Genomic DNA, 23,456 nt, shown 5'->3' with positions numbered 1-23,456 from the left:
TGGCCTGCTTGCCACCAAATTGGTATTTATTAAAAACAACCTTGTAGCATTAGAATCTACTTTCAGAGAAGCCCTTTCTCACCAAGACAGTCCTATTTTAGTCATGGAATGAAATGGAGATAAGGACATCTTCTATTTGTTACTTTTCAGTGTTTTATCCCAATTTCTTTCATATATTTTTTTTCTTTCCAAGAAAAAGCCACTAAGGAGGAAAAGCTGGAACAACAGCACAATAATGTTAGGAATAAAGATGGCAAAAAGCTCTCTAATAGGAAGCATCCAAATATCTAGGATTTGCATTTTGTTTTCTTCCACCTATGTATTGGCTCAACATCAGGCTGTCACCCACACTTCAATACTCAAGTAGAATAAAATCCAAATATATACAATTCAGCAGAGTGCCTTATTTTATGACTTGTCAAAACTCACCCTCTCTCAATCGCCATGTCACTTTATAGCCCGTGGCCCCAGGAACCCGATTCCAGGTAACACGCAATTGATTGGGCCCAGATGGAGCTGCCTCTAGGTTGCTGATGCTGCCTACAGATGAACGTTCTACAAGGTCAAGCGTATAGAAGACGGAATGGTGAGTATAAACCATTGAAAAATAATAAAAGCGTTACCATTATTTAACACAAATTATTTCACATATAGCGTTTAGAGTTGTTCTTCCTGTTTTTCTTGAACATTTCCTCAAGAATCTGTGCAACCATCTTGTTAGAGAAGGAGGCATTCTTTTCAGCCCTTGGTGGGGAGCTGAGGCTGAAAGATCCTACTTTATCTAAAGTCCTCAGTTGTGTTTATCTGCTTCTCCCATCCTGATCTTTCTGTAGAGCAAGGATAGAAATAAGTGCCAAAGACTGGTATTTCACAATTCTGAGTATTTAATGAGAAGCCCAGATTTGAAGCAACCTAAGTTTTAAAAGACATCAGAAGGAGCACGTAACTTTCCTGCCTTGTTACTGCTGCATTAAATCTTGATTAAGATTTACTGCTAGGCCTTTACCAGCCATAATGACTGTGTTGTACTGAACAGGTTTTTTTTTTTATAAAAAAAAGGCACAATACAGTTGTGGAGGCAGTTCCGGCTTCAAAAGAGAACGCACCAACTTGGAAAGTAAGGGTGGCAGGAGTGCTTTCTTGGGTGCCCAACTGTGTTGTTATTTGTACTAAGTATGTGACACCCTCCTTCAGATCTTGCAACTCAAAGAAATTCCGGTCTCCGAGAATTCTTCTTGTTTCCTCTGAACGATCTGAAACAAGATGGAAAGGATGCAGAATCAACCCTATGGTAATATGGGAAGCTTTAGTTAGGACACCAACCCCATCTCTCGGTGTAAGTCAAACAAAAACATTATTTTTCAATCCTGGGTCACACGCTCATCTTCAGATCTTTCATATTACGTTTCTTTGAATTTTATTATATTGTTACCATATTTTTATCTTTGGGTTTTTGCTATTGTTTGTTTTAATTACAAGGCGCCCACAAATGTGAGATGCAAGGCTATATAAATCAAGTAAGAAAATAAGTGGTGTGTATGTGTGTCCCTGAAGAACTTTTACTATTTCCCACCATTTTCACTTCGGACTTCCAGTTCATCCCTGTTTCTCTCCACCCCATTGTCCATTAAACCTCAGGCCATTTTCTCCCCAATTCATAAATGTTTAGGGTTGCAAAGTCCAGTTGCCATATGAAAAAGCACCACTGGGACAACCATGACCTGGATGACTGAGAATCTCCATAGACATTGCTCTTTTTTTCTCAAATGACTGCAAACACACATTCATTCCGCAGAATTCTGTTACAGGACTAGGAAATGGAGAGACACATTGCATTTGCTTATTGGATAAATATATAAATTATGAGAGTTACTTAGTATCAAGGTTTTCAGAAGTTGTGCTTTTTTACATAATGGGAAACCAAGATATTTTATACCAAAAAAAACAAAAAACCAGTGGCTTGTTATGGCAAAGCCCAAAACAAAGGAACAAAATCATACTGCGGCTTAGTGTTAAGTGCAAGCCTGACCATTGAGGCTCTGTTAATTAAATAACAGATATATATATACAGTTATATACAAGCTAAATATAACTACTGCTTCAGGGGTGGGTTCTGGCAGTCACAACTGCTGGTTTGCTCATGGGTGCCTCGCATGCGCTTGATGTGTGCTGCGCGTGCATGCACAGGGCAATAAAATTGTTCTGCACATGCGCAGAAGCAAAAAACAAGATGGCGCTGCTGCCTGGAGAACTGGTTCAGGGGCCTGGCAGGCCTGGGTCGCTGCCAGTTCTAGCAACCCAGGTTGCCAAGCCACTACCGGTTCGGCTGAACCGGTCCAAACCGGTAGGAACCCACCACTCTACTGCTGGTATGAAACCACAAATAACTACAGTATAATTAATGGTAACACTTAAACAGTAAGCATTGTTTTCACAACTTCAGAAATCATGGTCACTAATGCCATTTTTGCCATTCCTTATTGGATGAAAGCTACACCCAGTAATCACTCAGCTAAAGTTTGACATCATTTCCCCCTCTCTCCTCTCAGACCAGGGATGTCAAACTCACTGCCCAAGGGGCAGATCTGGAAACAGTGAAGGACCGGCCCACGGTGCCTCTGCCAGCGAAAACAGAGCTCAGGAGGGCTGCAGGTAATCCTAGTGAGCTTCGTTTTTGCTGGCAGAGCACTCAGGCCCCCACAGGCGTCCCCGACATGAGTGATGTCAACCTTGGTCATGCCCACCCAGTTCCATGAGGTCAAACAGAACCCTGATGGGGCCCTCAATGAAATAGAGTTTATCACCCGTCTTAGGCCTTAAAGAACTCCAATTAACTTTGCTGTTTTCTCTCATTTTGCTTCTTCACCAAGTGACTCCTCGTTTCAAATTCCTTTTATCAGCCTTTCTTCTTGAGGCCAATTACTCTGTTTAATTCAGACTGTCTCACAGAGTTACTGTTGGGGTGGGGAAGGGAGCATTTATGTATGCGTCCTTGAGTGATACAGAATAAAGCAGGATATGAAAGAGGGAGGGAGGAAGATAAACAGACAGATAGAAGACAGACTCTTCTACATTCCCACCTATAACTTGAAAAACGAGATCTCCCCCTTTTTTCTTCACTAGATCCTTTTCTGCTTTGTAGCACTTGAATCCTCTTGCATCAGAATTATCTAGGCATGCAAAAGGTCCTTACCCTGAGTGTTGACAATCACCAGTTTATAAGCTGTAGCCCTGGGAACAGGAGTCCACAGCAGCCGAATGCGACCCAGTCCCACTGGCACCATGCGCAGATTTGATACACTGCCCACTAATGGCGGTCCTGCCACAGATGGACAGAAAATAGGATTACTGGAAGAATGTAATAGATGGCTTGGCCTTATAGGGAGAACAGTTGAGTAAATTCTTGAAACAAAGAGACAAACCTATGGTCCTTTTTTAACATACCCACCCAAATAATTGTAATAACAACGCCTTCTTATTTTTCTCCCCTATAGTGTTAGTGTAAATAGATTATCTGAGGACAAAAATATTCTCATTAGAATATCAGAAGATGAATAATTCCAAAAGTGATTCCGTGTGCGGAACAAGGCAGCAAAAGAGGCATTGGAGCATAGAGACAGGGTTAACATACTTACGGATTTGGATGTTGAGAGGAACGGAATTACCCTCACGGTTGCCAATAAGAGCTGACACACGAACCACATAGGAGACATTCTCTGTCAAATCAACTAAGTCCTCTGTGGTCTGGGATCCTGGGATATGTCGAACCCTCTCAGTGCCATCTACAGCAGAAACCATAATAGTTGTGAACATGAACTCATAACTGAGGCTTTCTAATTCAAAGCCTGTTTCAGAATTTTTTTGTTACACTCTTCTTACTTAGGTGTAAATCATCTCTGTGTTGTTCCTACTTCCATTATTCCCCAGGTAGCATCACCAATAGTTATCCTTTAAGAGCTGAATGCAATGAAATTTCATTTTAACGTATACTGATTAGTGTATCTTTAAAGTGACCTATTCTAGTCTGTTCTGTTCTATTCTAAATTCTATGCTCTCAACCTGAACAAGTTTTGAGCGTGCTTGCATCAATGTTCCTTAGAACGTCATTATTAAATCAGAGGTTCCCAAACCTGAGTAAAATACCAAAAATTGGTAAAAGTGGGTTTTTCTTTAGGTAACGCATGAACCCATTATCTAATCATAATGAAGTAAAGGTAAAGGTTCCTAGTCATTCTAGTCATTCCTGACTCTAGGGGGCAGTGCTCATCTCTGTTTCTAAGCCAAAGAGCTAGTGCTGTCTGAAGACGTCTCTGTGGTCATGTGGCTGGCATGACTAAACCCTGAAGGCACACAGAACGCTATTACCTCCCCCCCCCCCACTTGCATTTTTTACATGCTTTCGAACTGCTAGGTTGGCAGAAGCTGGGACAAGTAATGGGAGCTCACCCCTATGCGGTGCTAGGGATTCAAACTGCTGAACTGCCAACCTTCTGATCAACAAGCTCAGCAACCACTGAACCACCACGTCCTTATCTAATCACAAGAGGGACATTTAAATTCACTTAAAATATTTTATTTACATTGGATAAAAAGGGCTTTTTGATAAGTGGTTTTGACTAATAAAGGAAAAAGTTTGAGAAGCACTACTTAGGTGATCAGAGGTGATGTTTTATCAAGATTCTGTAACTTGCAAGAAAATCTCCCTTCAGAACATGCTCTTCAACCCAGAAAAGCAGAAAAAAGACGGATGTCGAAGAGGGACCAGATGCTCCAGACTATACTCTGTTTATTGCCTGGAAAGACTCTTCTTCTCCTTTTAGTACACTTCTGCTCTTCCATCTTCTCTTCTCAATGGATACTTCTGGATTTTCAGCAAGCCGCCACTATCAAGCCATTCCTATCAACCAACTGCTCCTGTGTGCTCACCTTGCATATTGCGTACTACGATCTTATATCCTGTGGCTCCTTGGACTCCTAGCCATGATAGCCGGACTCTGTTTCCTATGGTCTCGATGATCCTCAAGTTGGAGACAGTGCCCACTGAAGGTGCCACCCCTAAAAGACAAATGTTAACTTTCATTCAGCAAAGACGATATGAGAACAAAAAGCCTCAGCCAGGAATGTGACTAGATGAATTAAAGGGAGTGTGAGTTTCCTCTTACTCACCTGTCTCTGAGATAGTAACTGGGGTTGCTACTTCTTTTCCATCATACAAAGTGTAGAGGGTGATATGATATTCCGTGCTGGGCTGCAGGCCACTCAGAGTGTAGCTGTTCTCATTGGTGGGAAGAGAGACAGTCTTGGGAGAATCTGCTCCTTGAAATCAATATAAGATAGAAATTAGCATTGATCTTTATGAATTTGAAAACAAATAGGTATTATCCCTATGTCTCTCTAGTCTGACATAAATACTAGAACTAAGTCATTGCCTAACTTTCAATTCTCTTCCACATTAAGGCATAATCATAGTTCATTCTCCCCAATATATCAAAAGGCATTATGATATATATTTTGAGAGGGAAACAGAAACATTCAATTAATTTTTTTAACATTTAGCACCAAAATGAAACATAACAAACCATGAACATGAAATATATAGGAATAATATAGAACAAAAATAGTCTAACTCAGTCTCTTTAGCCTCATTTACCACCAAGACCCTTGTCACCGAATTCCATCAAATTCTGCAACAACCATTCTCTTTAAGCCAACATTCTCAACACCTCTGGTTTTCTTAGATAAGTCATGGAATTATAATGGGACATGCTGGAGGATACCAGATTAGAGAAGCTTATTCTAAAACTTACCTTAAAGGAAAAGGAAAACTGTATGCTGCATAGAAACTTCTCCGAAAGGATATCCTAGAAATATTTGAAACTGACTGGGAAAGGAACAGATTCACCCCACCACATTTGTAGGTGTCCACAATTTATTTATTTATTTATTTATTTATTTATTTATTTATTTATTTGGATTTATAAACCGCCCCCTCTCCCAAAAAGGGACTCGGGGCGGTGTACAGTCAATGAAACACAGATAAAATACATAAATAATAATATAAATAATATACAAACAATTAAATACTTGAGCATTTGAGTGGAGGAGGTGAGACTGTACAAAGAAATAAATATAGTATAAAAGCCCTAAAACATCCCAATTAAAATACCCAAACCCAATTACACAATCTCCATATAACTTCTCTATCACTCATTGCACAAATGTAGCCAGCCTACCTGTTGCTTTTCTCCACTCCAGACGATACCCCTGAGCATTAGGGATGATATTCCAGGCAAGCTTAATTGATGTTGGGTCAACAGCAATAGTTCTAAGAATCTGGGCTATTTCTAAGAACAACAAAAATAAATAGTAAAGTTGTGAATGATCAGGAAAAGCTATAATAGCCTCTCAGTTATTACAATCTTTAGATCAAAGCCTTAATAACTATGGGACAAATTTATTGAAAGAAGAAAAACAAGTAACAATCCATATCCAAATTCACTATTATAGGAAGGCGCAGAACTTTTTGTAAAGATGGACTTTTAACTGGACTACATAAATAACATCCATATATGAACATACCTAGACATCTCTTTGTTCCAACTACAATTACCATATAATATCAGTTGCATTTTTTCTCCTTCTTTTGAATACATAGTAAACGGTATACCATCTTTAAACTTGAATCTGAATACTTCCCTAAATCAATTTTCATGTTCCATATCTTAATATTTAATATGTTATGCTACAAACTAGCTTATGAATGGAATGCTAACAATTATTCCATAGGGCATATTTTACCTGAAGTGGTAGTTATTGTAACAGCAGCAGAAGTAGTACTGTAGTACCATTAATAATAATAACAAAAACAATCATCAGCAAGTGGACTTACCTGTTCTCCTCCTAATGGAGGCCTTTGGACCTTCTAGCTGTCCATAGAGTGGAGCAACAGATACTAGGTAATCAGTGTTAGGCTGCAGTCCTGTTAACAAATGGGAATTCTTGCTAGCATCCACATCAGCTGTTTGACGACCCTGACCTAAGAAATTGCAAAATACAAAGCAAAAATGCAAGAAAGCTATTATCCATTATCCATTTGGAACATGCATCTGTAAACTGCATGGCCACATGGTGAAGTGAGAAGTCTACCTTTTTTTTTACTTTCCTATCACATTCAGCAAGAGATAATTCTTCGCTTCTCATCATATCGCTGGAAGTGATATTGCCATTGCCACCATACAATGTCTTTTTGGATATAGTGAACTTTTAATGCTACTCCTAACTACTTAATCTATTAATTAACTGGAAAACTAATTGTATTAACATGGGAGTATTCTAAATAAGAAACAACATAGTTAATTATTAAATTTCTTACAAAAAGAAAAAAAAATCACAGGTTTGGGCAGTTTATCGAAACTTTTAAGCGTGCAAGTCCACCACTTCCAAGTTTTGAATTGTGGACAGGTGTCATCACTCCATCCAAGATTCATAATCAGTTCCTTATTGGACTTTCCAAATGCATGTAAATAAGCTTGCACATTAAAAGGCTAAATACATTAACCAAAAATTACAAAGCTATAGTGTGGTGGAATGTAGGCTGGATTCCTAGGAGGGAGGGGCTACATTCCACTGGACCAAGAGACAGCAAAATTTACATTGTTTGGCTGGGAGAAAGATAACTCTTCCCTAGAAGTTCTCAGTGTACAATGATGCAATGTTGCTTTAATTTGGCAAGATTTCTGTCTATAGATGAGGAGCAATAAAGGAAATTGCTCAGAAGTAACTGTGTGTCCTGCTTGAATTTTGGAGCCTGACATAATGATTTCTGGACAAACCTATAACTTAATTACACAGCAGCCTATTTAGAAATTATTGTAAAAGTATACTTAGATTGGAAAATCATGCATATCAGGACTATCTCCCTTCTAGAAGATATATTGATTCATCAGATATGGAGAAAGAGCGTAGGTGTGTACATCTGTTTTAATATTATTAAATATTATGAATATAATGCTAAATACATATTTTAAAAAGAAACTATTACTTCATATTGTTTGTGCCTATCTATGTCTGTATTTGTGTGTAATATATACCTGTTTGTGTAGTATTATAATGCTACTTAGAGCCTGTCAAGTTATTTTCAGGCCTTGTTCAAGTCTACAGGATTTATATTTGCCATTAAATGCTCCAAGTTCCATTATTGTTTTTTCATTGTAACAATTAGTAAAAAACAGTCTCACTTATTATTCAGAATGGAAGTTTTGATATCTTGAAAATCATTTCCTATCTGTGCAGTGGATAGTGTAATTAATGCTGAATTTTCATTCAGTGTCTGAATGGAGAACAGGGTCTTACTTGGTATCTGAGGCGAATATTATATAACATCAAAGAGCAGCAGTTACCTGAGAGGAGTTCCCAGGTAACGCGGTATGCAGTAACTCCACTCGCACCCCTCCACATCACCAGCATCCCTTGGGAGGAGATGTTCTGGGAACTTAGTTGTTGCACTCCTGCCAAATTCACTAAAGGTAAAGAGGGAAAAATCAATCAAGATGAGAAGAAGGATGTTTCAACTATATAATTATCAATAATCCTAGAACCGAAATCTACGTGAGCTGTATTTTCTCACCGAATTGACGTATTTAAGCAATTATACTTCAAGTTTATGAAAGGCAAAGGGATGATTTCCCTACTTAAGTTCTGAAGCTATGGATATTTTTTATGGCTGTGCTAGTCAATAATACCCACAATCAATATCTTTATACTGGATTATAAAAACTACTAAAATAGTTCCAGATAAAGATGAAAAAGTTCCAATCCTGGCACCTCACATTTCTCAAAGCCTACTTCATGTATAAAATAAACACTGGGACGCCTATAGTTCCTTAGGTGCCTAATCAGGGCTGGATTTAACAAACACATCAAATTATAGGTAGTCCTTGGGTTACAGCTGCTTGTTCAGTGATTAAAGTTATGATGGTGCTGAATACAAGGGACTTATGAAGAGTCATCGAAGTTGAGGCTGTTGCAATGTCCCAATGGTGACAGGATCGTGATTCAGGCACTTGGCAACTGGCTTGCAAACAGTTGAAGTGTCGCTCAGTTGCATGAAGGCCATTTGTGACCTTCCCTGCTTGCTTCCCACAAGCAAAGTCAATGGAAAAGTAGGCAGGAGGTTGCAAGTCATTTCTACAAGTCTTTCCCACTGTCACTTTTTCGCCTGCCTGTCCACCTGTGCTCTGTAGTGTCTGCCTGTGGCACTGCCAGTCTGCATTATGTACTGGCCATCCATGGTACCCATCTGCCTATGCTCCATCACTTTTGCCCACAGTACTCATCCATCAGCACTACATAATGTCTGCACGACAGCTGCCCACACATCCACACTCCGTAGTGCTTGCTCATGGTATGCACCCGCCCAGCCGCACTCCCTAGTGCTTGCTGTGGCACCCACCCACCAGTGGTGGGTTTCAAATTTTTTTAGAACCTCTTCTGTAGGTGTGGCCTGTTTTGTGGGAGTGGCTTGCCAGTCATGTGACCTGGTGGGAGTGGCTTGCCAGCTATGTGACTGGGTGGGAGTGGCTTGCCAGCCATGTGACTGGGTGGGCGTGACCAACTTGTAAAATATGGTGAAACTCACTTAACAACGCTCTTGCTTAGCAACCAAAATGTTGGCTCAGAAACTCTGGCATTTGAAGGACGCAAGTCTTAAAGCTGTCAAGTTACAAGACCCTTGCACCCCTAACCCTTTAGGAAAAAACCCCCCAGGGGTGTTCAAACTTGACAGCTTTAAGACTTGTGGACTTCAACTCCCAGAATTCCTCCTCCAGTCATGTTGACTCAGGAACTCTGGCATTGAAGTGTGCAAGTCTTAAAGCTGTCAAGTTACAAGACTCTTGCACCCCTAACCCTTTAGAAAAAAAACCCCAGGGGTGTTCAAGCTTGACAGCTTTAAGACTTGTGGACTTCAACTCCCAGAATTCCTCCTCTCGCTCTTCATCTTGATGAGGTGCGGACGGGTGGGGGGGAGGGAGCTGGAACTGGTTCTAAATGGCACTGTAGATTTGTGGAACCTCTTCTAAAGAAGAGGTTAGAACTGGCAGGAACCCACCCACCCTTTGTATTATCTGCTCATGGCACCCTTGTGCCCTCCTGCACTCTGTTAACACCTATCCAGGCTAATCAGAGCTAAATCCAGGAACATTTCTTTACAGTTAGAATAATTAATCAGTGGAACACCTTGCCTTCAGAAATTGTGAATATTTTCAACACTGGAAGTTTTTAAGAAGAGATTGTCTGAAATGGTATAGAGTTTTCTGCCTGAACTGGGGGTTGGACTACAAGACCTCCAAGGTCCCTTCCAACTATGAAAAAAACCAAGGCACTACTTTCTTAATTTAGGTGGCACATACTTGTTCGGCTATGAACTACAGCAGGCACTATTGTATGATGTGGGAAGATGGGGTACAATGTTATCACATAGTCAGTGTTAGGTCGAAGGTTGCTGAGCAAGAACGAAGTAGAACTGGCATCAAGATTCACTTCTTCAGCTTCAGCTTCACCTTTTAGGAGGAAAAATAAATATAATTTTAGAAATGTACTTTAAAAAGTGATGAAAAACATAAAGGATCACTGGATTGTGCTACTTCTTTAAGAATGTCCACAAAATTACAGCTCAAATTCCTATCTTATTCTTCATTCTTGATTTCTTAACATTAAGAATTGAAGACTGAACTATTTGTCTAATTCAGGAAAACAAAATATTGATAAATGAGGGTTGTTTCCTTTTAAAACAAGTCTTCCCAACCTGGCATCTTCCACAGGTTTTCCAGCATTCTAGGAAATGCAAGTTGAGAGTACCTGCAGTGGTTAAAGCATCAAGTTAGAAACCAAGTCACTGGGAGACTGGGAGTTCTAGGCCAGCCTCAGAGTGACCTTGGGTCAGTTACTCTCAGCCCCAGGAAAAGGCAATGGCAAATAACTTTGTTTCTGACACAGGCTTTCTTTCTGATTGAATCACACCAAGCAAAGCAGCAAGCAAAAGCAACAGTTGGTGGTGATCTCATCAACTTTCATTTTGGTGCCCACAGGGCCAAAATTCTCTGCTAGGCAGATAAATTCCCTTGGCAGCGGGTGTGGCCAGACACTGGGTGAGGCACTGGGAGAGTTGCCAGGCTATAAGCACCAGCATGGCTGCAGGCTGGGGTGAGGCAGCTCCAGGTGCAGCTTCTGACAAGCACATCAGAACAAGTCGCAGGTAAATATTCCAGTCAGGTCCACTTCCCAGAGCTGGACTTTCTTGGCCAGGAAACCCTAAATTCTGATAATTTGGTAATGACAGTGATGTTCGGGAGCAGTTGGGGCTGGACATAAAATTATCCTCTTCCCAAATCAATTTGTTCGGACTAGTCAGAGCAAACTTCAACAAACAACAACAGGACTGGGGAGTGTAGTGTGGTTGTCTCCTTCTCAGACATTGTGCTCCATTCTGCTGAAGGACTCACTTTTCCGCTAGAGTGCAAGCCCAGTATAATCTAAAGAAACACGGCAATTCCTGTTTCCCCCCTCATCCCTGTGAATTAGGAGATAGAGAACTACCGATGAGGTTAAGGGGAAGCTGCAGCACCAGCCATGCACTTCCTGTTCTAGTTCAGTATTCCCTGAAGCAATTGAATTAATTGCTTTTTGAGAAAAGAATCTTTCTGAAACTTAGCACTTCTAACCCCAACGATCACCCCTGACAAGTTTTGCACTAACCTCTAGCTACATAACTGAGCCGGTAGCCTTGTAGGGCTTCATTTAGATCAGCTGCCCAGGATAGTCTGAGGAAAAATGGTCCTGTTTCTACCACCCGAAGATTTGTCACGCCAGACAGCATCTCTGCAAGGAAAACAAAGAATCAATGGGGTGGGTTCTTCACATTCACATGAATTCCAGACACAATGTGTTATGAGAGAACTTATTGTCAGGCGTGGAAGCCATCTTTTACATTGGGCCTTCAGGCCTGATGCATTTTCCACTTTGGGAAAATGGGAGGGGGGATTATATGGAGTATGGGTGATATATAGTCAAAATAACATTCCTTTCTCAGAGAGTCAAAGACATCTTGCCCTGCAGCTATGATGATGTAACTGGGAGGCATCTCCAGTTTTGGATGGTGCCTGATTGGATCATGTGATGGACATGTGGGTGCTGGGCAGGGACTTTTGGGTGGGGAAAACCTAGAAAATTTCAGATTCGTGTTTTCCTAGATGTGCCAATATGACATTTCTAATAAAATGGAATTTTGAGGAACCTCAAGCCTCTGAGTCTTCTTTCATTGGGGGTGTTACTTGGAACCCTGACACTTATACTAATAGGAATCTGTAGAGTTATTTTCATTCATAGTGGAATGAGCTAAATGAGCGAAATGGCAAAGCCATCTCCAGCCAGGCTCCCTTCAGAGCTCCAGGGATGACAACACCTGTAGTACCCCAACCATTAGGTTGCCTGGAACTAATGAATGATGTAAACCCAACGTCTGACGGGATAATGGTTGCCCCCAAAAACCCTGCATTGTAAAATTATGCTGGCAACTCATTTAAAAGTGACACAGGATAATGAACAGGTTTTAGCTGTTACAAAAAGGGTATTACAGAAGGGTATTTCTTCCTGACTTCAGACAGTGAGAGTTATAAAAATGGTGCAGACAAGACACGAGTGAGAAAAGACAGTCCTTGAACACAAGGTCCAAAGCTATAAAGGGCTCTAAAGATCAATCGCAGGACTTTGACTAACACTCAAAATGGACCTGTAGTCAGTGCAGTAGTTTCAAAACATACATGAAATGTTTCCTGGGGTCAGCCCAATAGCAGCCTAGCTGTGATAATGTGAGATAGTCATAGGCGCGGGGGGGGGGGGGGGGGAGGATATTCTGATGAGAACAGAACACACTGTCTGACCAATTAATGCATTAATTTTTAATATGAAGTCATTTTTGAGCAGAGCACAACTCTTGATGACATACATGGAGGTATATGTTCAGGTTTCTTGGCATGATGCCTACATAAAGTCCTCTTTAAAGGCGATATAATGCTCTGTAAGTATGTATCAGGTAATTACATTTGGAAAAATGCAGCCAAATTCTAGGAAAAGAGATGGTGAATGCATATCTGCGCTATCTTGGAGGCTATTTGGAACTCCAATGTCACATTGTAAAAGAGCTTAAACTCCTGTATTACCCGGGTTGCCCAGAAATAAATGCATAACAATATCAGACTTTTTATTATGGTTTTTATTGGCTTCCCAGAAGATAGCCATGGACTTATCTACTCACCAGCTTTCTGTCTCTGCAATCAAAAAATTGTGGCTATATCCTATATGAACTATAGTAATACACAGAAACGACATAACTGTAAATTCTACATATTATACATGACAAGACTACAGAGACACCCAAAGAAGCACAAGTGGGAGTTTATACCCAAGAAATCTGAAGGGACCAAATTCTGGAATTATTTGGGAGAAATTTTAAAAGGAAATGTATCAAGAGATGTCAAATGAATTACAGAATCTCAATATATCAAAGATGGGCTTATTACTCACGTGTCCGTCCTTTGCCAGAAACTGATTCTCCAATGCGGTTGGCATACTGAGCTATAATAGTGACCAGGTAATCTGTCCCACTTTTCAAGCCACGGAGTACAGTGTTTGTCTCACCAGATCCCACACTGACCTGTTTAATATCCAGAATGGATCTGTTATCACTCATTAACTGCCACCATATCTAATCACATATGAAAATAGCATCTGTATGAAATTTACATTCTACTAATTTCTCAAAGAAAAATTGCTTGAGGAGGGACAAGTAATACTTAACTCCTCCTACCTCCATACTACTTTCCTGATAAAAATTTATCACTACAATACTAAAACTAATTTCTACTGGGAATAAATAAAATGTCTTTTTTTTCAGAACTGTGTTATGGCTTTATATAAAAATAAAAATTCCTCTTCTATGCAAATAATAAAAAGAAAAATACTTTATTCATCTGATGTTTACTGCATATTGTTTGCAAATCATCTAACACATTTAATGTCCATCTTATACTACTTGCAAATCATGTCACATGTTCACCTCGCATTTCTTGCACTAAAGTGCTAATCACAATTTACTAGATGGAGGGATTGCTTAAAAAAACTTTAGACAGAATAACAGAGTGATTGAAGCAGGGCCCAGCTTCATTATCACCTAAATTTGTCAAATTACCACCACCCAAGTTAGTCTCTTCTATTATAAAATACTTCTAATACACACACACAAACACACACAAGAAAATGACAGCTCTGTTATACAGCCAGAAGGACTTCAAGTAAATAAGAACTGGACAGTGATCAAAGGAATCTGATGGGGTAACTGGCTCAAGAAATAAGTTGCATTCTTAAAAAGATAAAGTGATGAGACAACTCCCTTAGAATGCAGGGCGGACACTGGACCTTTCATGCTTTTTTATAAACAAAAATTCAATATTATTATGTCAACTGTGTGTCAACTAAAAGAGCACTGTGGAACATGGGCTGGTCCAAAAATAGACAAAGTTTGTTAGTGTTTTATGTTGTTTTAATATGGAGAGGAATAGCATTAATATAGCATAACCTTGATAATGTACCCTCCACCTCTTTTCAGACCAAAGAAGGGCCTTACCCCCACATTAGTTGTATGTATAATATTTTATCCTGGGAAATGTCACCCCCAGAACACTACAAACCACTTCCTATTCCAGAAGGTTCACTTCCAGAAAACTGCAGTATCAGCCCCAGAATGGATTGACTAATGTGGTCTTGGAAGAAAAATAGGATAATTCAGAATTCCCCCCAAATGAATGTTTTGTACACATGTATCTGCCGCATTAAAACTGCCCTCCTTCATAGCTGAACATAGCTAAATTCACTTCTGAGAAAGCATGAGGCTTGCACTATGAAAAATACTCACCTCCTGCCTTTCTGACATGATTTGTTGCCCCAGGCCAGTTAAAGGTACATACTGAATTTTATATCCAATTACAGGACCACCAGCTGCTGTCCAACGGATCCTTAGCATGTCTGTTCCTTGTTCCACGAAGACCAGGTTGGAAGGACCATTGTAGGCACCTTAGGGAAAGAAAAAGCAGAGAAAATGACAGAAAGCAGGTTTCTTGTTGACACAAACCATTACAGACAGCTGTGGACATGGAAAGGAAAGGCTAAGCATCTCAGAAAAACTGAAAGGATCTATCAAATGAAGAGTGACAGCGTTGACATCAATAGGAACTGGGGCCTGCAATGGAAGGATGGAGCGCTCCATTTGCTGACATTTCAAGTCAAATCAACAAAAATAGGAGATCAGTGGCCCTGACCTCAGCTTCCTCCAATATTGTTTCCATGGAAAAAAGAGAAGAACAAAATTCACATATTCACTGAAAGGAAAGTTCTGAAAGTTATATAGCACAATAAACCGAACACTGCAGTCCTCCAAATCCTTTACCTATTGTCTGGAGGATGCCTCCTGTGCTGGCACACACCTTCTGCGACACCAGTGGCAAGAGGGATGCCAGGATTTTAAAATCAGTAACATAGAAGGAATAGTCTTCCGTGGGTGTGGAAGCCACTCGGTCAAGCTCCTTCCGGTCTGCATTTTTGATACCTGGGTGAAGGAGAGAGAAAAGAAGCACCTTGCATTAGCTCCAAACCTAATTAAGCAATTGCTATATTCTTGCAGTAGTTGGTCTTTTTCACAGACCAACTGGGAGAAACTCTCAAAATAAATCAGGTTTTGATCACCAAGGTAAATTTTGCTACTATTTAAGCTTAGACTGAGAAACTGGCATGCTTAGACATTTTGGATTTCACTTCTATCAGCCCCTGGCCAAGTTGATCAAAGGGAAAAAATATGGAAGCCTTAAACCAAAACATATGGAGGCCTCCTGAAGCTATAAACCTGATTTAATCCTTGTAATTTTGGAAAGATACTATAATCTGAATTCCATGGAAGGGCACATCTTTTGCATGCACTTCAATATCCAACATCTTTAGAGAGGGCTGAGAAAAACTCCAGCCTCTTGCCCTAAAGAATAGTTGGGGCCAGTTAAGCTCTGCCAGTTCTTGTCCCAGTTGCTTTTAATCTAAATATGCTAAATTTCCACCACATAAACTTGGTGGAAAACAGTAACAGTTGCTCCAAGCTCTCTGGGGAGGCATTTTGCCCTTCTTCAAAACATGCTTGGGGAGAACTGGGAGTCTTTTATGGTTTTGCTATAAAAAAAATGCTTCCACACATATATTATACACTAACATCTCTAATATGAAATCCATATTAGGACTATGCTTTTCTTAGGCAAATGCCAAAAATGCATGTAATTTTCTTCCCCTGCCCTTTGAGATTTCTTCAGTGGGCAATACATTAAAAAAAGATTTTGGAAAAATAGGAAAAGAGACATTATTAAAGATATTAAAATGGTAATGTCTTCATAATCAGGGTGGTGAGATGAATATCTTGCTTGATGAAGAAATGTGGAGATTTTGAAAGCCTGTACATTTTTGTGGCTTTTGAGTTGATTTAATAAAAGCATTGAGATTTTAGGGATTTCTCCTGCCAAAAATAGTACTTGTGTTTTCTGTATAACTGAAATTGATATATTCACCTTTATTTTTGATGCACTTCACTTACATCGGTGGTGGGAGTCAGAATTTTTTTTTAAATTTTAAATTCTAATCTGGGAAAATATTCCTCTGTATACCAAGAGAAATGCACCAATAAACAATTGCTTTCTGTAACATTTAGCCAGAGTGTTGCATTACAGTTGTACAACTGAATTCTCAGTTTGCAAGTGCAGACTTCCCCAGGCTTACCGGAGGCATAAGCAAAGTCTGATTTAACCCTCGTAATTTCAAAAGATACTGCAATCTGATTTAAGAGGAGAGTGATTCCAGGATTAATAAACCTAGAGGGCCCATCCCGTGCTTGCAATGTTCTCAATCTTACCTAGCCCTAAAGTGGCAAGTAAGAACTGGTATATGCATTTCATGTACCACCCATCCAATATGTTTTTCTTTCAGCAAACAGTTAACAAGGGGGAGGTGATGAGAAGTCGTGGCTGGTGCAGAGGGAGAAAGTCCCATTAAATTTGTCCTTATTTGATATCCATCCTGTGCTGCAAGATCACTCACCCACTGCAAAGACTTTAATGCCTTGATTCTTCAGTTTTAAGGCCGTCTGCTCAACCTCATCCTGAGACTTTCCATCAGTAATGAGAATACAGATCTAAGGGGGAGAAATGCAACATACTACATCACACAAAGACTTAAGCTCAATTCTTTTTGAAGAACAGCTCAGTGTTTGCTCAGCCTGACCACCTGCAGTTAGATGGCCGAGGCAAAAATAAAGGTCAGGGCTGATAAACATATTTCTTGGAACCTATGCCCTTATTTCAGAACACCAGTAAGAGTTATTATTTAATATTGGTCCATTAACAATATGTAGCGTTTAAATCATTTTTAAGGCGCTCCATGGCACAGGACCTAGTTATTTGCGGGATCGTATCCTGCCACATACATCCCTCCGGCCGATTCGCTCACACAGAAAGGGACTCCTCCGGGTGCCGTCCACTAGGCTGTGCCAGCGGGCGACGCCTAGGGGAAGGGCCTTCTCTGTGATGGGCCCGACCCTCTGGAATGACCTCCCCCCCGACATTAGAATGACTACGGATCTCCGCTCCTTCCGTCAGAAACTTAAAACCCACCTATTCCAGCTAGCCGGCTTGGCCTAATTCCACCTATCCCACCTCAGTCCTATTTCTAAATTTTTAAGATTGGTTTTAAGGTCTGTTTTTTAATTTTTATAAATTGTACAGGGGCTGTTTAATCTGATTTTTACTTATGTGTTTGATTGTTTATATGTTTTAAATTTATGCCTGTACACAGCCCCGAGTCCCTCCGGGGAGAGGGGGCGGTCTAGAAATTTAATAAATTATTATTATTATTAAATGTCCCTTATGGGGCGTTTTGCTTACATTACATGATGAAGCTAGAATAGGAAAGATATTCCTCATACAGCCATTAAATTTTTTAAAAAAGGTAAGGTTTAAGTGCTGTATCCATTCAGCATTCATGGAGCAACAGGTCATACTTCTACTGACAAACATGATTTTTTTTCAATATTCTAAGAGACTAAAAATGGCTGTCAGAATGGTCAAAACCTGTAAGATTCTGCCCAGGACTCTCTGGCCATTCCCTTCTCTTTCTGTTGGGGCAGTAAAAGTTTTCACAGTACCTTTGGAACGTTAGGGCGGAGCTGATTGGCCCCAAATAGGTTATCTGCTACGTAACGCAGGCCTGCTCCTGTGCGAGTATTCCCGCCCTTGAAGGCTATCTCTTGGACTGCCCGTATCACTTCCGTTCCATTGAGAAAGTCCGAGAATTTGAACTCAGTCCTGGAATCAAATGCAATTAAAAGTAATTAAGCAGAAGCAAGAGCAGGAACCACGCTGTTACTTGAAAGCCCATCAGTTGCGAAGAAGTATTTCCCGGAATACTGCTCCATAACCAATTTTTGTCGTCAAGTAGTTGTTGTTTTTAAAAAAAACAAAATCAATCTCAGGCTTTTTTGGGAGGTTTTCAACATTATAAATAGTGTACTTGGCTCCTCTTACAAGTAAGAGGCAGTTATGTCATGAATGCAGTTTTGTTTGTCTTTAGAGTGAACATGAATCTCAAGAATATGTACAAATGCACTCACACTGTGGCCACCTGGCAGTATTTAACAAGTTACTCAATGCACATCTTCTAATCCAATAGATTTACTCTGCAAATAGAGTAAAGAAAGGGAATACATCTTTTTCTTTCTCTTGAGAACTGCAGTCTGGCTATTTTGAGGGTCACTCTTTAGGAATAGAGGATAAGGAACTGGAGGCTAAAACATATGAGGAACGGTTGCAGGAACTGGGTATGTCTAGTTTAATGAAAAGAAGGACTACGGGTGACATGATACCAATGTTCTGATATCCCAGGGGCTGCCACAAAGAAGAGGGGGTCAAGCTATTTTCCAAAGCACCTGAAGGAAGGACAAGAAACAATGGATGGAAACTAATCAAGGAGAAAAACAACTTAGAACTAAGGAGAAATTTCCTGACAGTTAGAACAATTAATCAGTTTAGAAGTTGTGAGTGGTCCAACACGGTAGGTTTTAAAGAAGAAATTGGACAACCATTTGTTTAAAATGGTATAGGATTTCCTGCCTGAGCAGGAGGTTGGGTTAGACAACCTCCAAGGTCCCTTCCAACTTGTTATTCTAGATGGTTAGAAGTAAGTAGAGTTTTAATTGCAAGTGAAACCAGTTAAAAGTTCTTTGGGATTTGACCTCTCAATCTTCTCCAGACCAGTACATTTTAGGTGCACTGAGTTCAACTCCAAGATTGCATGGTACCAGTCTGGGGGAAGGCAGGCTATCTAATCCATTGGACATCATATTCACAATTGTAGCCATCTAGGAGACTCAAAGAACTCTACATGTCATGAAGGCAAACTGACTGACCCCAGCATTTAGTGAAATTATGTCTTGGGAATATAGCAGCCCCATTTAATTATCCAAGTCAGTAACACAACTGTTCTCCAAGAATTTGTCTAAAGTAAGTAACATGAAAAGCAAGTAGAATAGGACTCACCTGGGGTCATCACTGTACTGCACAGCTGCATAACGTACTCCGCTCGCACCCACCACATTGATAAAAGGAACAACCAGGCCTTCCATGAAGGATCGGATCATGCGGAAATTTCCCCTGCCAATGCTAGAGGATCCATCTACCAGGAATGCAATGTCAGCTAGGTATACATTGGTGCAGACCACTGCAAGGCAACATCAACTGGTCAGGAGGCTTACCTTCATCAGTGGATCCCCTCCATTCATTTATATTACAAGGCAAAAGAACAGCAGGAGCTGGGCTTGGTCTACGCATACTGTAGTTATATACTAGCTTGAAGCTTTAGTCTCACAGAGCCAGACTGAATCATTCCTAGAAAAAAGTCCTCAGTTTCTGCGCACTTCATACATCAAGTCCATAATTTGACCATTAAAGTTATTATACAATAAAAGAGATAGAAAAGTCCCTGGCTAGATCCATGGAGATAGAATAACCACTGTGATAAGACTACAGATAGTCCTTGACTTATAACCATTATTGGGACCAGAATTTTCATCGCTAAGCAAGGAAGTTGTTAAGTGAGTTGCCCCTGATTTTACAATCTTTTTTTTTTTTGCCATGGCTAAGTGAATCACTGCAGTTATTAGGTGAATCATGTGGTGGTTAAGCAAATTTGGCTTCCCTCGTTGACTTTGCTTATTGGAAGCAGCCGGAAAAGTCAAAAATGGCAATCACAGTTGCGATGCTGCAACTGTTGTAAATGCAACCTGGTTGCCCTGAGCTCAAATTTTGATCATAGGACTGTGGAGATGTTGCAACTATCACACAAGGACCGGTGTTAAGCCACTTTTTGAGTGCTGTTCAAACTGCTGCTAAACAAACAGTTGTATATTGAAAACTATCTGCATTCAGGACCAGGGACTTTGAGCTAAGAGGGGGCATTCAGAAAGGAAACTACAATCTAAAACAGACACACTACAATAAACTTTTTATTCCTTTCTTTCAAAACATATGGCAGAATCAAAATCAGGGAATGGAATCTTTTATTTCTGAGGTTTTGTTTCTTATTGCGACAGTCAGTTTGGTCTAGTGCTGTGATGGCGAACCTATGGCAGCCTCTCTGTGGGCAGGCGAGCCATCGCTCACCTCAGCTCCATCACACATGTGCGCTCGCCTCCCACCAGTAAGCTGATTTTCTAGTCTGCCATGCATGAGGAAGATGAGTGCGCATGGGACGGGGGGAGCACGGGAGGCGGTGCCCCTCCATGCTCCATTTTTGGTGCCAGGAGGCTTCAGGGAAGGTCTCCAGAGTCTGAGGGAGACCATTTTTGCCCTCCTGGAGGCTCGAGGAAAGCCTCCGGAGCCTGGAGAGGGCATAAAATGGGCCTCCCGGAAGTTCTGGAAGTGGGCCTGTATCTGGCCTCTGGAGCCTGGTGGAGGCCATTTTCACCCTCCCTGAGGCTCAAGGAAGCCTCCAGAGCCTGAGGAGGGCAAAAATGCCCCCTTCACCATGGTGTAGGAGGCAGAGTAGGACACCCAAGGTGGGAGGGTGTCGCACAATCATTTTTGGCACATGAGGAGAAAAAGGTTAGCCATCACTGGTCTAGTGGTTAAGGCACCAGAGCAGAAAGCAGGGGACCGTGAGTTCAGATCCCACTTTAGCCATGAAGGCCAGCTGGGTGACTTTGGGCCAGTAACTTTCCCTCACCTTCTAGGGTGGTGGTTGAGAGGAAAATAGGAGGAAGAAGGGGTATTGGGTATATTCACTGCCTTGAATTATTCCTTTGTAAAAATAATAAAATTGGGTTATAAATGAATAGGAAGGAAGGAAGATAGGCAGGCAGAAAGACAGACAGACAAAATGCCTGGAGGGCATAATTTGTGCACAAATATTGAATTATGCTTTCTCCTACTAACAGTTGCTACGGGAAGGTGTGGGCCTGGCTTTAAACAATCGTGAAATATTGTTATTACAGCAAATAAATAAGTCCTTCAGTAAAGTTACAGGAGTTCGGTTTTCACAAGGAACAAAAATAAATCAAGTTATGGGCTTATTTCTCTTGCATGCTAACAAGGAGAGGAAGTAGATATACAGGGCTGTGTACAGTTTGTCAAGAGGGCTTTATATCATGATTCCGTTTGAAAGTGGTGAGTCATGAAAAAGCCTTGGCAAATGAAAACAATCAATAACAGCATTCTCAATTCAGAGTCCCTACTCCAGGAATGTCTAACTTTTTTTCTATTAAGAGCCGCACCCCTTCCGATAAGATCTCTTCAGGAAAGGTTTCCTACAGTTAAAACTAGATGTGAATGGGGACTCTTTCTCAAACACCCTCTCTTCTCTCTTATAAGAAGCAGGTTGCAGGGAAGGGAGGAAAACTTTATCAGGGCTTCTGAAATTAGGAGCAGGGGCAGAGGTTTCCTAACCCCAAATTACCCTATAAGCCAGAGGTGGGATTCAGTCGGTTCGCACCGGTTCAGGTGAACCGGATATTAATTTTGCATCCGATTCGCCAAACTGCAAGGACCGGCTGCCCCGCCCACACCTCCCCTCCCAGGAGTCTCCATGTGGCCCGTTCATCATGCCAGGTAAGTGCAGGGCCTGCGTGGAGGCTCTGGGTGTGTGTGTGAAAAAAGGACCTCCTGGAAGTACCAGAAGTCCAAAAAAGCGCCTGTTTCTGGCCTTTGGAGGGCCTCCAGAGGGCCTCCGGAGCCTCGGGGAAGCTGTTTTCGCCCTCCTGGAGGCTCTGGGAAAGCCTCCAAACCCTGGGGACTGCAAAAATGCCCCCCTCACCATGGTACAGGAGGCAGAGTACGCCACGTCTACCATGGCCATGCCCACCCAGCAACCTGGCAGACAACCGGTTGTTAACATTTTTCAATCCCACCCCTGCCCCAAGCGCACAGTCAAAGCAATTATTAGTATTAAATGACTTTGAAAATTGGTAACATTGAGGAGAAAAAAATAGAAGTTCTTCCCTCCCATTGCATAGCTGTTATGAAACTATAATAAAGAATGGTGTACCAGGTATGTTCTGTAATTTATTTATTTATTTATTTTAAAAAAATTTACACTCTATGAAAGTGCTTTTAAATACACAAAGTTGTAAAAAGTAAACCTGGCCATGTTCAACTTCACCCATGAATTCTCATCCCCCTGTAGTTTCTGGAGACTTCCAAATGAACTCCAGTATCTAATCCTTGCTCTCCTATTACACCAGGTGTGCTAGACGTAAAATCATACCATATGGTGCTCTGTGTAGCTCTCCAAGATTTCATATGGTGTTTTTGCAAATTATTCTCTCCAGGGTCCTTCTCTAACAGAGGAACAGCTTTACCTCTTAGCTTTACTGAGTTTCCTGCTATCCCTTCTCTAGCCAACGCAGTGGCTGAACAGAGTGCAAAAGACAGAAGTTGGTGTCAATAGGGTTGCCATTCAGAACTAAATTAACCAGGACTCACCTCTCTCCCTTTTTTGAGCCATGACCTGTATAGAAGCAAAGAATACCGCATGGAATGCTGCGAGGAACAACATTTTGCTTCTTATGGTGGGAGTCTGAAACAAAGAATAAGAGATGGAAGCATGCTGAATTCTTCAGACTGGGAGTCAAGAGCTGAACAAGTTTATCATGAGCAGTATTGCCCTCGTCTCCAACCCAGGACCACATATAAGTGGCAAAAAGGGTATTCGCGTTGCTTATTTATATGCTACTTTTATATCTCATTGTTTCTCTGGAAATAGACTTCCTATAATTTTATGTTGTCTGCTTAACCATGGTCAGAGAAGAATAGAATAATAACAGAGTT

At 40.9% G+C, this 23,456-nt stretch overlaps 1 protein-coding gene across 3 annotated transcripts in view; it reads right to left on the bottom strand.

The window, feature by feature from the left end:
• The window catches only part of COL7A1 (collagen type VII alpha 1 chain), a 152,750-nt gene that overhangs the window by 120,838 nt on the left and 8,456 nt on the right, over positions 1–23,456 (bottom strand). For 2 of the 3 annotated variants that reach the window (XM_081938128.1, XM_081938129.1), the window contains exons 2-19: positions 23,112–23,205; positions 19,674–19,854; positions 18,284–18,443; positions 17,182–17,275; positions 15,500–15,658; positions 14,969–15,126; positions 13,582–13,711; positions 11,755–11,877; positions 10,410–10,559; positions 8,400–8,519; positions 6,890–7,036; positions 6,234–6,344; positions 5,167–5,316; positions 4,927–5,055; positions 3,636–3,782; positions 3,194–3,319; positions 1,107–1,253; positions 430–555 (exon numbers count right to left, since the gene is read on the bottom strand). In XM_081938128.1, coding sequence (XP_081794254.1) covers positions 430–555; positions 1,107–1,253; positions 3,194–3,319; positions 3,636–3,782; positions 4,927–5,055; positions 5,167–5,316; positions 6,234–6,344; positions 6,890–7,036; positions 8,400–8,519; positions 10,410–10,559; positions 11,755–11,877; positions 13,582–13,711; positions 14,969–15,126; positions 15,500–15,658; positions 17,182–17,275; positions 18,284–18,443; positions 19,674–19,854; positions 23,112–23,184 — 2,431 coding nt within the window. In that variant the 5' untranslated portion in view covers positions 23,185–23,205. The remainder of the gene's footprint in view (positions 1–429; positions 556–1,106; positions 1,254–3,193; positions 3,320–3,635; positions 3,783–4,926; positions 5,056–5,166; positions 5,317–6,233; positions 6,345–6,889; positions 7,037–8,399; positions 8,520–10,409; positions 10,560–11,754; positions 11,878–13,581; positions 13,712–14,968; positions 15,127–15,499; positions 15,659–17,181; positions 17,276–18,283; positions 18,444–19,673; positions 19,855–23,111; positions 23,206–23,456) is intronic. The other variant, XM_081938130.1, reaches the window with a different exon arrangement.

Source organism: Natrix helvetica, assembly GCF_964273705.1.
Source record: "Natrix helvetica genome assembly, chromosome: 1".
Lineage (NCBI taxonomy): Eukaryota > Metazoa > Chordata > Lepidosauria > Squamata > Natricidae > Natrix > Natrix helvetica.
This window is presented reverse-complemented; position numbering and strand designations above follow the sequence as displayed.